The sequence below is a fragment of the Amblyomma maculatum genome, chromosome 4 (genome assembly GCF_055883805.1).
Source record: "Amblyomma maculatum isolate TAMU_Amacu chromosome 4, ASM5588380v1, whole genome shotgun sequence".
Lineage (NCBI taxonomy): Eukaryota > Metazoa > Arthropoda > Arachnida > Ixodida > Ixodidae > Amblyomma > Amblyomma maculatum.
In genome coordinates this window covers 3,096,734-3,111,683 of record NC_139347.1, presented here as the reverse complement: position 1 = coordinate 3,111,683, position 14,950 = coordinate 3,096,734, and the positions used below count along the sequence as shown (strand labels likewise).

The 14,950-nt window shown below is 43.5% G+C and overlaps 1 protein-coding gene across 1 annotated transcript in view; it reads left to right on the top strand.

Moving 5' to 3' along the window:
- Positions 1–14,610, top strand: part of LOC146190216 (snake venom 5'-nucleotidase-like) — a 34,465-nt gene extending 19,855 nt beyond the window's left edge. Inside the window, exons 4-6 of the mRNA XM_084600682.1 lie at positions 9,166–9,312; positions 12,185–12,391; positions 13,905–14,610. Of these exons, the coding sequence (XP_084456808.1) occupies positions 9,166–9,312; positions 12,185–12,391; positions 13,905–14,074 (524 nt within the window). The 3' untranslated portion in view covers positions 14,075–14,610. The remainder of the gene's footprint in view (positions 1–9,165; positions 9,313–12,184; positions 12,392–13,904) is intronic.
- Positions 14,611–14,950: the final 340 nt, after the last annotated feature.

Below are 14,950 nucleotides of genomic sequence, written 5' to 3'. Positions count from 1 at the left end.
GCATAGAAGACGACGTCAAAGATGATGACTGGGACCACAAGCTCGGGACTGGAAGAAAAGGAAGTTTGAGCGCTGGACTCGTCCTGGTCGACTATTAAACCCGTCCTATCTTTGGGCTCTCCTTGGCGTTCTATCGAGGCGTGACAATATGAAACCTTATTACTCGCGAGGTAAGGCATATTTCAGTGATGCAAGCTCATCTCATCTCGAGACCTTTCGCAGAGGGTTGCCCGGATCGGTGATGCCTTCCCTCCGGAATAATGTCGCGCCGACGATGCAGCTCAGTTTCTAGAACCTGGAACACCTAAATCTTGATCAGAAAAATACGATTGCTAACAGGCTCTTTGTATCAATGTACTAATGGGGTTTTGCATTGGCATCTCAGATACATCTTATCGTGCTTCCATACGGTCTTGGAGTCCGGACAATTATATATATATATATATATATATATATATATATATATATATATATATATATATATATATATATATATATATATATATATATATATATATATATATATATATATATATACATGATACACGGAGAAGGATGAAATTGTGTGAACATAAACACTCCTAGCTCTTCTTAAGTGACAAAAACGCAGTAAAATTAGCAAGTGTGTCTGTTACTCACGATCAGTTCCGATTTTTAGAACGTAAGTAAATATTTCATTCCCTTTAAAGTCAAAACTCATTAAAATCATCACATGCGTCCTTATCGTAATCATTCCTCTTCCGCTATCCTCCAAAAGTATGCCCTAAAAGAATGAAGCTGACGTCCTGTTTAAAAATATGTACTAAGTAAATAAATCGGCGGCGTCCGGCGCTTGGTGCCTTTATAATATTAGCAGTCGAAGTTTCAAAATAAATGAGCTCAACATTTAAGAGTCCCTCACTCTAACCGCGGGAACTAATAGTTAAGTATACAAACTGTTATAAAAAAATTTTGAGAAGGGCGTCGTTTGCAATCTAGTGATTTGTTTATGTTCAGTGTGTTAACATACCAACACGTTCCCCAAGGTGCCTGAAAATTCTGAGGGGAGTTCCAGTGTATACGTAGGGAGTTTTGCTGTGGTGTCCTCTGTTTCTTGCGATTTCGAGATCGGTTGATTTCGGAGGTGCAAGTCTAGATACTTTGAATTATATTGCATCACTTTTGCTTTTATCTTGATATTTATGATTTATTTATGATGTATAAAAATGTCAAATAAAAAGCTTTCAACATAATAACTCTGACGTAATTAGGCATTAACTATTCAACAATGAACTATTGACTAATAACTAAATACGCACTCTAAGACCTTATTGATTTCACATTGAAATCGATCTTAACGGGTAAATCTTATTCATCATCATCATCATCATCAGCCTGATTATACCCACTGCAGGGCGAAGGCCTCTCCCATATTTCTCCACTTAACCCTGTTCTGTGCTAGCTGTATCCACTTGACCCCTGCGAACTTCTTAATCTCATCCACCCACCTAACTTTCTGCCGCCCCCTGCTACGCTTTCCTTCCCTTGGAATCCAGTTTGTTACTCTCAGCGACCATCGGTTATCCTCTCTTCGCACTACATGTCCTGCCCATGTCCATTTCTTCTTCTTGATTTCTACTAGAATGTCGGTAACTTGAGTTATTTCTCTGACCCACTCTGCACGCTTTCTATCTCTTAGAGTTACCCCTACCATTTTTCGTTCCATAGCCCTCTGGGTTGTCCTCAACTTAAGTAGAACTCTCTTGGTTAGCCTCCACGTTTCAGCCCCATAGGTGAGTACAGGCAAGATGCAACTGTTGTATACTTTCCTCTTGAGCGATTGCGAGTGGAGCCCTGTGACATAGTTCATTGTCGTCGTGGGCGATTTAGCTTCTCTCTCGCCAGTGACCGGATTGCTTTTTCTTAATTTGCTTCCGTGAACCGCAGAAAATGCGGCAACGAACTTCGATGCAGACGTCATGGCATAAATCTCCAGCAATTCCGGGATGAACTTAACGTCCGCCTTTGTGCGATACGACAGTGTCAATGCTTCCCTATTTGCGGCTGCCCTTGCAGACCCTTGTTGGCGGGCATGGGCTTTACTTCTCGCTTAATGATTGATATTTCATTCTGTGGTACGTATTAGTACGTATTAGTTTCCAGTTGTAAGCTGCCATGTTTTCATAAGACCGCTCGAACACCCGATCTATACGAACGTGCGTGCATGGTATTGAGGCAGCGTATCTAACCCGACATCATTAAGTACCTTAGGACTGAAGGTTGCTTCTTATGATCTCTGTTTTAATTTAAGCGAAGCAACTTGTGCCTGTATCATCATTTGTTAGGCATTATAGAATCTAGAGGCTCCGAATAGTTATTAGTCCTCCCATATGAAACAGGTCATGTAGAAAACAGCACACATTTGCGGAAAAAGGTTCATTTATATCCGATATGTTCCCTGCAAATGTTACAAAAAACTATTTGCAGAGGACCCTCGGTATCGGAGCATTAATTTAGTTATAATAGGAAGCGAGTACGTTGTGGAGTCAAGCCAAGCGCAGTCATACTGCTACTAAGAAAGCTATACAGCTCTCACTGAAAGCTCTTAGTTGAAAAGATTTTCCTGCGGCGGGGTTTGAAATCGGGACCTCCTGCTCTACAGCTCAATCAATCTACTAACTAGGGCTAACTCGGTAGGCTAGCAGATTAGATTTTATTGCGAGACTGATTGACCAACAACACGACAGCAGAACGGCTTTGTTTCGAAGTTTAAGAGAATCAATTAAGTTTAAGTAAACTTTATTCAGAGATATATTAGCTCAAAAATATCGGAAACATTCTTGAGAAATTACTCACGCTACTAGAGCCCGCTGTAGTGCTTGTATTGTTAACGTTTGCTGTAATCGAAAGCCATAAACAAGCAGCAGATGCAACCTGAACAGAACCCTCTCATTGAACGATTGTTTCACGAGACTGCGACGCACGAATGAGAACATATTAGCACTCGGCGCTTTTTGCCGGCAGGATTATTAATGCGCGTCTTTGTTCCCTCTTTCTGAGTCTTCGCTGCTTCGCTTCGGCGCCATTGGGCTGAGATGATCTACGCTCGCGCCGTATGAATAAACATCCTGAAGGCTCTACACAAGGCCTATTTCTTTTTGCACACTAACTCATGAAGACCAATGCAAGCGTGTGCTGCCGTATACGGTACTAGTTATCAAACTCTTCTGATTACGAGCAGACGGGAAGATCTGCACACGCTCGTTCAGCGTGATACATTTCTATGAACTATTCCTATTAGTGGTTTTCCTCATTTCTTTTGGTTCTAGTGTAGTGCCACCATTATACTTATTGACACCATATATTTTTATTGCTTTGGGCAGCCTCACCATAATATATGTATATTGATTGATCGGTGGCACGGGCAGAGGCACATTATTTCTTATGTTCGGGTGGCCTCACCATACTATATATACATTGCTTGATAGTTGTGAATTACCTCCACTGCGCCGAGTCACCTCCAAAATTACACCTGAGTGACTCCAGCCCACCACCAAGCCATTGCTGGAGGATTTTTTTGGTCACGGATTGCGATTAATGAAATGAGTGTCTTAATTTGCAGAATAAGGAAAACATAACAAAAACCTTTTGTCTCACCGTACAAACCACCTAGTCACTTGTTCGACAAGCAGTTACTACACTTTCTTAGTACGTGCCGAGTTATTTATTTTATGTAGGTTTGCATATGTTATATTTGAGAAATGCCTGCTTCTGATACGTGTCTAAAACAGCATGGCAAAGCGAAAGGTCACAGTGCGTATACCTCTGACTTTCTATCAAAAATATAAGCGCAACAGAGACAACACACAGACAAGATAGGGCAGGACTTGCGCTACTTGCAAAACTTTATTGGCGTAAACGAACAGCAGTATATATAGCACTGGGAGGGGAGAGGGTATGAACAATATGTGATTGCTCATGTGCGAGATCTCGGGAAGTAGCATAAAGAGGTACACAGGTGATTCGGCTGAAACTAAAACATATCTAAAAACCTACATTCTTTTGGAACATCATGATCGAAGGGATGCTAAAACATGCACTCCCATTCTTAATTATATGGTGGGCTTCTATCAGTTCACGAGCGATAGTGTCTTTACTTTTACAGACTATTCTGGTGTCTTGAAGCCTTGCCTTACAAGCCTTCTTTTCTGTCCCGCAATCTTTGCAATGGAACGGCAGATTCGAACCTGTACCATTCTTCATTGACAATTTGTGTTCTCCTTAACGATCGTTAATGCACCGCCCTGTTTGTCCGATATAAAGTTTTCCACGTGTGTGTTGTTTCTCTGTGTGTTGTGTCTGTCGCGCTTAAATTTTTGACAGCTGTGCACCAACCTGCCCTGCTAAGGGCCTTAGTAAAGTATCTTTGACTTTATTTCAAACCCGCAACAGCGCAAATAGATCAGCTTCGTTTGGCGCTGTTTGAACTATTTGGTCACAGAGCAGGATTACTGCTCTTGCTTTAGACTGCCAGGCTCTTATACTCTGCTTGAAAGGCGACGTCGACGTCCATTTGCACCCGTTTACGGTGCAGCTCAAACAGAAGGGAGGGCGGTCGCCTTACGACCGCAGATATTATATTCCATGTCCAGTTTGAAGTAGCGACGCGCGTAGATTCGAAGGTTGCGCATAGTTGTTTTAGTGTCTTTGTGTTCTTGAAAAAAAAAAAAATCCACTTAAAAGATGGAACACAGAGAAGAGACGTGGCACACACAACGACTGGACTAATTGTGATTTATTGAAAGTGTCTCCCAGGAAAGTAGCAGAGCAGGCGCAGCTCAATACTAAAATAAGGGATATGATGCAGTTTATTATAAACGTTTTGAGAACCTCATTATTATTTCTGACTGCAAGATGGGGGTTTTTTGGAAGGCAGTGGGACCATGGAAGCAGTGACAACAGCGGTCCGTGGTCAGACATGTCCAGCCCAAGAACAAGAACACATACTAAGCGATAGCAACGGCGCTCGGTAGAAAGCTCGGACGTTCTTATTCTTCACAAACATGTTCTTCAACATTTCGCTGACAATTACCTGCAAGAGGTCAGAATAAAGCTCGTCGTGGTAAGTTTCGTTAAATAATGTTCGAAGTACAGGGTTGGCCCTAACTCTGACTACTATCTCAAAACGCTCTGTATTCGCTGATTGAAGAGCCCACACACAGAGAGAAAGAGAGAGAGAGAGAGATAACTTCCGTGCATTCGTCCTTTACCAACTTTGCCATGACGTTGACGTAGCGACATATTTTTGTAAAATGGTGGTGAGTGCAGCGCCGCCAGCTTCAAGTCATTCAAATTCAGGAGGTTTTGGGCCGCCTTCTCGCAATTCCCGGAACGACTTGCAGTTTTCAAGAACAGAATAAGACGCCGCTCTTGCCTCTTGCAAGTATTCATCTGCACCTGTGCATGACTGGATCTCTTATTACACTCTATCAAACTTAGGCAAGGATGGTCGAACTGCGCTGATTAATTACTTTAATGACATATTGTAGCATGCGCTTAAGACGAAGACGCCCACAGGTGGGGAAGAAAGAAGCGCGCTAGCTCCAAGACTGAGCTTGAACCCTGTGACTTGGTCCTGAGTCCTGCCTCAGACTCTTCTGCGAGATTCCTCGATTACGCGACAATAGGGGCGTTCAGTTCTATTCCAGAACACTGAAATATCAGCCGCCTGGCTGCTTGCTCTTTTAAGCCTGGAAAGCCTACATAAGAGCTTACGCTATATCGGCCTGTTTCCCTAGTGAGCTGTATTGGAAACTTTGTGGAAATAATGGTGCTGGTGAGATTTGAATGATTTCTAGAAACGAGTTATTTTTATTTGGACATGATGACTTGGTTTCTGAAGTGATGCACATGCATTTACAGCGTCATCGACCTTGTGAAGACAGTGAAATACGAAAAACCTCGCCGCCGACTAGTAGCTGCTGTCTTTTCAAGCCTAAAGGGTGCCTACGACAACGTCCTTTATGACGGCATTGTTGACGGTAGCGTAGATTTGGGAGGCGTGGCCAGCTGTACCTGTGAATTGCGTGTTATAACAGCGGAAGCTCAGCCTATATATGTCTATGCCTGATGGAAGTCATACGCGGCATGAGGTCTGCCGCGGCGTTCCAGAGGTTGGTGCCCTCAGCCCCACTTTATTTATGTTGCGATAATTGGCCTTATAAGGGAAATAACAGATAATCTTCATATCAGTGGATATGCTGACGGCATTTACATCTGGACTACCGCTTCGATGCGCCCACAACTGGGTACGAAATCGCAACGAACTGTGTCGTCGACATCAGTGTACCTGCGATATCAAAGTTTGCTTTTAGCAGCAGAAAAGTGTGCAGTGATCGCCTTTTTAGGCAAAGGTGTCACCTGTTGCCCAATATTTCTTTATGGTGTCGTAATACCTTATGTTATCAAACACAGATTCTTGGAAACGTGATTGACAGCAGACACTCGTGGACGAAGCAGATCGACCTGCTTAATGAAAAGCTTACCAATTTTGCCCATGTTCTTCGCATTACAGCAGGCACCAAATGGAGCCCAAGTGAGCACTCCCTATAATATTGAGAGGGTTGATAGCCTACATCCGGTACAGCTTCCTGATACTCTCTAATATGAGCATTTCCTGCTTACGGACTTTAGAGAATATAGAAGCGCATGCGCTTGAGATATGAGCATCGCTGGACGCTAAAGAAGACAACGATCAGAAACAGTGACACAGAAGACGACAAAGTGGTAGCAACGTTTAGTGCTAGAAGAAGGTTAACACTGTTGTGATTCTGTGCTTTGTGTGCTGCGTCAACCTGGACTAACTTTCGTGCACTAACCTTGCCACGTATTAATATGATTTGGATTGTCACACTCCACCTCTAATAAATCCACGATTTAAGAGGCACGTGCTCGAGCTACATCGATATATTTGTCACACGAACCACTTTGTGTGCAAGTACGCGTACGTACACGGCATCAATACCAGCCACTGATAAGATTCTGGATGAATGGCCGGAGAGCACTTTTTTTAGCACAGTTTGCTGCCATCAGCCGCTACCACCGTCAGGTTATGCTTCGTCGTTTCTCCCGCCCAAGCATAATGGACAATGAATAAATATTCTGTGCACCTGCATGTCCCTGGGATACTTACGAAATTGATGACGAAAATCAGTTGGCTGAAGGAACTTACTCTGGCGTACATCTGGTCAGAATATTAGAACTATGCACACAAGTATACTGGCGGATCTGTATCAGCACAAGTATCAACTGCAGCCGTGTTAGTACTGAGCTGAAGAATAACTACTCTACATCAACCGCTGTTGAGCTTGTCGCTTTTCAGAAATCGGTTTGCTACATTCGTGGACAAACACCTTCACTTTGGTGTATTTCACTGACTGAAAGGTGGAATTACAAATTTTATAGAGTTTCCTACGCCACACCTCTTACCACCCTCTTGCACTAAACATCACGGAGCTCCTTACATCTCCCATTCCTAAGGTCACAGGATGATATTTAAACTGATCCCTGAACACAGCGGGCTCGATGGAAATGAGAAGGTAAAGGCTGAAGCAAAGCACGTCCTCTGCAGTCGCCTCCAAACAGTTGCGCATTTTTTTTTCTAGAGCAGATACCACGTATCTTCTTTCGAAATGTATGATGAGCGCCACGGCGGCTTACTGTCTCAACCTGGCACCCGAAACATTCGTCTCAGAGGACTAGATCGGACATTATTGCTTTCTGCTCCGCGTGGAATTCTGCGCCATCACGCATGGTTGATCTATATACTCAGTTTAAACGTGGCTTTCGTGAGCAAATACTTGCATTTAATTGTACAGGCGGACTTCTTGGAATGTTCAACTTGTGGCATTAGAGAGACCGTGGAGCATATAGTTGTGATGTGTGCAGTGTATGTGTGCGAAAGGATAATGCCAGCTACTTCCTTGAAGCGTTTGGACAGCAGCAAACTCTCAGGGGAGTTACTACTGGGCGCTTGGCCTGGTAAGTGATAAACTCTACAGGCAACCCTGGCCCTTTGTCGTTTCCTGAGGCATACCTGACTGAACTTCCTCTTGTAAGACAAAATGCTGTGCCTGTATATTTGTCACCTATTCTCATTGCATCGTCACCCGTCACGACCCTCTTCACTTTTACTCCTCACCTGGCGCAGATTACAAGCCAGATGCTCAGTTTTTCGGTTGACCTCTCTGCCTTTCCATTCAATAAACATCCATCTATTTTACCTTTATGAGACCTTTTTTTCTTTACAGACAAATGTGAGAATGCTTGGTAGATATTTATTTTTACAACATCTCTAATTAGACTTCTGGTGCATTTTCGTACATTTTTATACATGCCAAATATAGCTACAACTTTGTATATTGCTCCCGAAGCAGTAGAGCATGCTATTTGTGGCGCATTTTGAGTGTATTCGAAGGATGCAGCGTTCTAATGCACAGTCTCTAGAAGGGAATGACACGGTAGCTTATTGGCAAGTTTTACAATTTTGCTTTGTGGCCGACCTCACAGCCTAAGGTTTATACTTTCTGTCGCAGTCTGACTGCCTGAGATGTGGCTCTTACTCAATTAAATTACTGAATTCCAGCAGCAGCATCTAATTGGTGTTATGTTGGTGGTATTGTCACATCCTTTAACGTCAGTACACAACATTTCGTCAGGTTTTACTGCACCAGCTAGCACCTTACAGAGCGCCGTCACTGGCACTTAAATGTTTCCGACTATTGCTGGTTTTGTACGAACTTAAACCTATGTATAGATTTTTACCATAAATATTGAATTCGGTTGTACCTCTATTTCATTCATATAAGATTCGGTAGCTAAGCTTTACTATTCGCGCACGATTCCGTAGCTTTTTGTATTCCTTTCCGTTTGGAAGAAGTTTGAATCGGAACTCCCTTGTTAAAACCTATGCTCCATGGCACTCGTTGGCACACTTGAACTAGGTTTTCATTAAACAAAATTTCAGTACTGATCAATAGTTTGGAAAATCAAAAAACGCAAAACGATCACCGACGAGAAAATTGGCAGCCTCTCGCGCACGCAGGAACACAAGGTGCTACAAATTCCTTACAATACGAAAGAAGGGCGCTGAATGCAATTCAATCTTCTGTGCTTGGCCTTTCGCAGGGGAACTGCGCCTTGTCGATGTCTTTCGAATGTACCCGCGCAATGACTACTACGTGTTCATCACCATGAGAGGGGATACGCTGCAGAGCATGATAGAGCACTCGGTTGACCCCAGTCCGCCGCAATCCAAGTTTCTGCAGGTCTCGGGTAAGTGCGGGTATGCAGACATTATGGCCAGCACAAACTCAAGCATCAAGTAATAATACGGAAAAAAGAAGAATCGTGCCGTAAACAAACACGCATTGTACTTTTAATGCAATAGCGCAAAAACTCCCGTTCTGTAGAAAGCCCGGCACCGCTGCTGCGCCCAAATAATCGCAAGCATTGCTCAGCCAGTTGGTCTATGGCAGGTGGCAAGGCCAGCACTGATTGGTCGACGGTGCCTCGAGACCACGTGACGTGACTCCTACGAGGTAGGAACATAACCCTAGAACCTTACATCCTGTAGCCTACACCTACGTCACGTAGACACGTTTGCACGCTTTGGTTAACGTGACCTTTATATCTATTTCTGGTGGTCTTTTAAGTGCAGCAGCTTGCAAGCGTATTCCAAATGAGTATGTGTGAGGTAATAAAGCAACCAGTTAGACATAAGCATAATTGTGCATATTTAAGAGTTGAACGTACCAAGATGACTCAGGCTATGAGTGGAGGCCTCGAAAAATTGGACCAGCTGCGGTTCTTTGACGCGCAATGACATCGCACAGCAGACGGGTGCTTTGCCTGTGGCCTCCATACAAATGTGGCAGCCGTAGTGAGGATTCGAGGCCGTATCCTTGGGTACAGCAGTCGAGCGCCGCCACTGCAAGGCCACTGAGGCGGGGCTCGTTAGGAGATAATTGAGAAATAGATTAACATAGGACCGAAGACAATTTACGATCAGCAGGGAGAGCGCACGACGGGAACCAGCAACGCGGTTGTGTGGTAGGCTTTCTTGGCAGACTCGTAAGCTCCACCTTTAAGGCTAAGCTTACGTGTCTGCTAAATTTGCTTGCGGAAGGGCATCGTATTTCATACTCGTCCATACTACAAGCTAAAGGAAAAATGACTGACATCAGGCTACGTCTTGGCGTTTTCAGGGGTGCCCCTGAGTTTCAGGGCAACTCGCGGTCATTGCTGTCTGAAAAAGAAAAACAAGCAAAAACTTCAGACGCTCCTATTTGGCACAGAAAGGTTTGACGCGCAAACCTCTTGCTTAAGGCCCATGCCCAATAGCATCGATTAACATAATGAGCACTCTATATGCGTCCATGTTCTCTCTGTTATCGGATAAAAATGATGAAAAGAGACAATGACCATGTTCAGATGTCACAGCAGCAGTGTTTTTTTCGTGTTGTTTCGGCGAAAACTCGCATGAAACCGCCTTAGCTATTGTTGCGACGAAGGTATTGCTGCACTGAGGGAGAAGGTCAAGCAACAGTTCAACTGTCATTTTAGTTACTTTCGAGCTTCAATAAGCTGTTAAATTCGGTGACTGTACATATTCTTCTTACGGGAGAGGTTTTATTTACTTGAACAAGTTAAAAATCAACTCCTTACTCGGCTTCTCTCGCTTGTATTTTGTTGCTAATCTTCGCTTTTCAACACACACCAGCGAGTTACGCTTCTAGCTGTCGTCCCGCGTACTAAGCTGCAGGTACAATAGGATCCTAAACCGCTTAAATAGGATAGCTTGAAAGCTGCCAGCAGGCAGGAAAAGCCAGTAGATAGCGGACAACTCTTTCTAACGTTACTAGGCTATGGTTACATGACAAACGTCGCGACGTCATGACTACATAGGCGCTGCATCTACATCCCTTGGTGGCAGCGGCCATTTATTCGCGGAGCGACGAGTCCGCTTTTCGCGTGAGCTTCCCTTTATGCCGGGCTACGAGTGGGCCTGACTGTGTTTTTGCTTGCATTTACTTTATGTTTTCAAGAAAGTAGTGATGCAGGACCGGCTCTTCACCGAAGCTCATGCTGGTAGGTTTACATCGTCGTGATTTGCGTTTTTTGGAGCTTCTCGCCCAATGGGGGGAAGGGAAGGGAGGCGAGGAGGGGGGGGGGGGTATTGGCGTAATTAGCCCTGTGATCTCGCCCTGAAAATTCCTATCAGTAGGAATTCCCTATCAGTAGGAATTACCTATCAGTAGGATAGGTAAAATTCCTATCAAGAATTTTCAATAACACTAGTTCGTGTGTAGGTTTTAAAACTATCCAAAAATGATCAGACACTGCTGAGTTTCCCAGGTTATTTTGCGTCGTAACATTAAAAGTGAGAAAAAAAGCAAATACAATTGGAAAGAGCTGATAAATTTTGACTCCATGGAGCTTAGCTTGTCCATTTTCTTCATCGAGAGCCTGAAAAGTTTTGTTAAGCGATGCTTCGTTTTAATAATTTAGCTCGGCAATTTAACAAATATCTCGTTTTAATGAAGGCAAAAAAGAAAATACCAGAGAAAGAACCGGCGTGCACTGCAGCTCTTTTCTGTTCTTTGTATTCTTCTATTGCTATGCTAATAAAGCAATTGTCTTCAATTGCACTTAAGGCTGCTCTCATAGAAAAATGGGAGCCGCGATTGGGAAGGCGTTTAAAAGATCTCTTGCAGGGTGCATAGCAGCTTCTCTTTCTACCGCGTCGACAGATACACTATAGATAAATCTGAAGAGTGCCTTTAGTAACTGGAAGCAATGTTTTGATCTAAGTTACTGTTTGACTCTATAAAGCAAGAGTGAAATTGAAAAATCGCGAGCATATTCTATCATCGTGTGATTACTTTTTGTTTTTTAGAAAGAACAGCTTTATCAACAGACTATCATTCTGCCGTTCTAAATGTGTTCACGCTTCCCACCGGGCTTAGGTGATATTCCAGATTACCAATGATACAGAGAGGCATACATTTGATTCAGTTTTAGAGGGGTCGTTGCACGTCACAATTCTCTTGTAGATGCATAGGTTTAATTTGTCGTCCACAAAGAGCCCCCGCTTATCATCAAGTGTGCATCCTTATCATTCTGCTGCTTGTGCACCAATTCGCAGGCATCAGATTTGAGGTCAATCCACGTACCACTAATAACGAGAGCCGCATAAGTAACCTGGTGGTACTCTGCACGTCTTGCCGGACGCCCACTTTCGAGCGCGTTATCTGGATCCAGTGGTACACGCTGGCTATGTCCCGGTTTCTTGCGTACGGCGGAGACCGCTACGACTTCACACGGGTTCCACGCGGGTACAAGATTGAAACAAGTTGAGTATCCTCCCGGCAATCAGCACCGGTTCCTCTAATTAAGCTTCCCTAGAACAGAAAATGTATAAAACTACATTTATGCTAGTACAGCAGCAATCACGTACCATGTGGTAGTGAGTCTTATAAAATTACCGCCGAAACGTCGGGTGTTTGGCTCCCTCCTCCTCCACAGCGCCGCTGTTGTCTTTTCCGTCACGTCTTCCGGAGTCATTATGCTGGAAAAGATAGTTAATTATTATAGGCTCGTTCTCAGAAAGTCAGCATAAAGCATTGATTAGTGCGCTCGTTTTGGGCGCAAAGTTTGCTAGATCAAGTCTTGGAGTGGAAACGATTTGCTTATTTTTCGTCTTATTCACTTCTTTTCTGCACCACTGAACGCGACCTTGAAACATAACAATTAAAGGCTTTCACGTTAAAATTGTTGTTTTTTTCTTCGCACTTTGTGTCTGTATACCTCTTATCATTATATTTCCCTTCTTTTTCATCGATAGCTGAGGCAAGCCAATTTTCTAGGTTTCACATCGCTTTAGTAGTAGCAGCAGTAATAATACTTTCAGAGGCACCTGTGGGTGCACTAATAGTAACATGATAGCAATGGTATAGTAATATTCGACGTCATCTGAGGGTAATTGCCATTGTAACGTGCCGTATGATGGCTACATTGGCAGGAGGGCACAGAAGAGAGTTGGAAGGTGTTACCGAAGGGCCTAAAAGGAGTCCTGTTACTGCACCAGGAGAGGCGTATGAAGAATGTGCGATTGAAAGTAGTTCTGATGGAAGGTATACGAAGTGCGAGAAATCAGCTAAGTGAGGCTGGCTGTGCGTGAAACATCCGAAGAGGGGACACCGGGGAAGGAAGAGTAAAAGCAGACTTAGAGCTATGGAATGTACCAGCCTGTCTGCTGCGACTGCTTGCTAGTCGAGGAAGGAGTGTGTGTGGATAACTAAAAAGAGGGCTCTGTAAATTTACATACGTGCAAGTTGTTCTTAAGCTGTTACTACTGTTAAACCAAAATGCTTTAGCAGCTGCCGGTGCACCTCACTAAATTACTTTTACTCTTTCTGAGGTATTTACATTTTATTTTAAATTGTTGCATCATGCAGTCAGTATCTTAAGCGTTCTGTTGTTTAGCAAGTGCTATCAGTTGCGGTGGTTGCATGTGCGCTTGTAATTTTCTCTGTTGCCGAAATACAGGAATCTGGGTAAAAGTATAGTTCTGCCTTTTTCCGCACTTTCAAAATCACATTTTAGTTTAACAATATATTTGGGTTTCGTTCAATAGACATAAAACTTCCGGCATCACTTAGCACAGCTGCTTGGGATTGGTACGCCACCTGTAAGGATGCATGGAAGACAAAATGTTCTAAGAACTGGTAAATTAGTGTGTAATTTTATGACCAACAAAAATTAAATTTTCGGTATCAGCTCACCAAAATATTTGCTGCTGTGTTTTCTTGAAGCAGACTGCAAAAAAAGAGCTCCTGGCTTTTTTTCTCTTTCTTTTTTCTCAGATGTATCCGACGACATCATATTACGCCAGTATTTGAGGAAGCGGTCTCCCCTGATGCCAATGATTGATGGTCGTATCACATACACAAGCAGCGGACCACAGCTGTGGTCCAACGAGGCATTGGTGCAACTAGCCCTATGTGCCGTCGCCGTTCTGGCTCAGCTGTTCTAACCAACCTAAACGTTGGTCTCTGGGCGCCAACCTTCCCGTTCTCTATGAAGTCACGTGGAATCAAATCAGCGCCTCCCTTTTCGAAGCTTCTATTCGAGTGTCAATTTTTGCTAGGTCCCCAAAAGAGGAACGGGTGTCTTCCTACAGGCACATGCGGACAGCATCCCGAATTCTGTTTTAAAATTCTGCATTAGGCAGAACTCTTTTTTTTTCTTATTTTTGTTATTATGGTAGTTATTCACCTCAACTCAGTATCATTTTTGAAATTAACGTCTATTGTTAGAGAATAAGGCTCGCAACTGGGCGAATTCTATGCAGTACTATAAACACCAGCATGTCATTCACCACGACATATTAAGGCGTGATAATTTATGCTTTCCCACTGTTGCCAAGTCAAAGACACCTATTTATAGTGATATATGTACTGAGAAGGGAGTATTGAATACGTGAAAAGAGAGCGCGCCTAGCATGACTATGCATTGTTCGCTTTAGCCCTTCCCTTTTCCCTGTCACGAAAATAAATCACTTTCTCAGAATTACTGCCATGATGACATTTAGGACGGTCTGATGAACACTAACCGTTACATCTCAAACCGAACGTTTCTCGTTACAGGCCAGGTTCAAGCCAAACGCAAGCGAAAAAGCAGGAGGCTTTATAGGGACCACCATACAGACATCTCTTTTAGTCCCCTGAATGTCGCCCTAAGTTTTCTGAAATGAAAACGCTGCTCCCGGGAGCTGAAAAGGCCGGCCATTGATAATTCGTAGGAGTTCGCATGGTCACGCGATGTCACGTAACCATTGGACATGGCCGATAGGCAGAATTTCATAATTGTAAATTCAAACTGGAGGCTGTCGAGAATCGACACCTGCAGA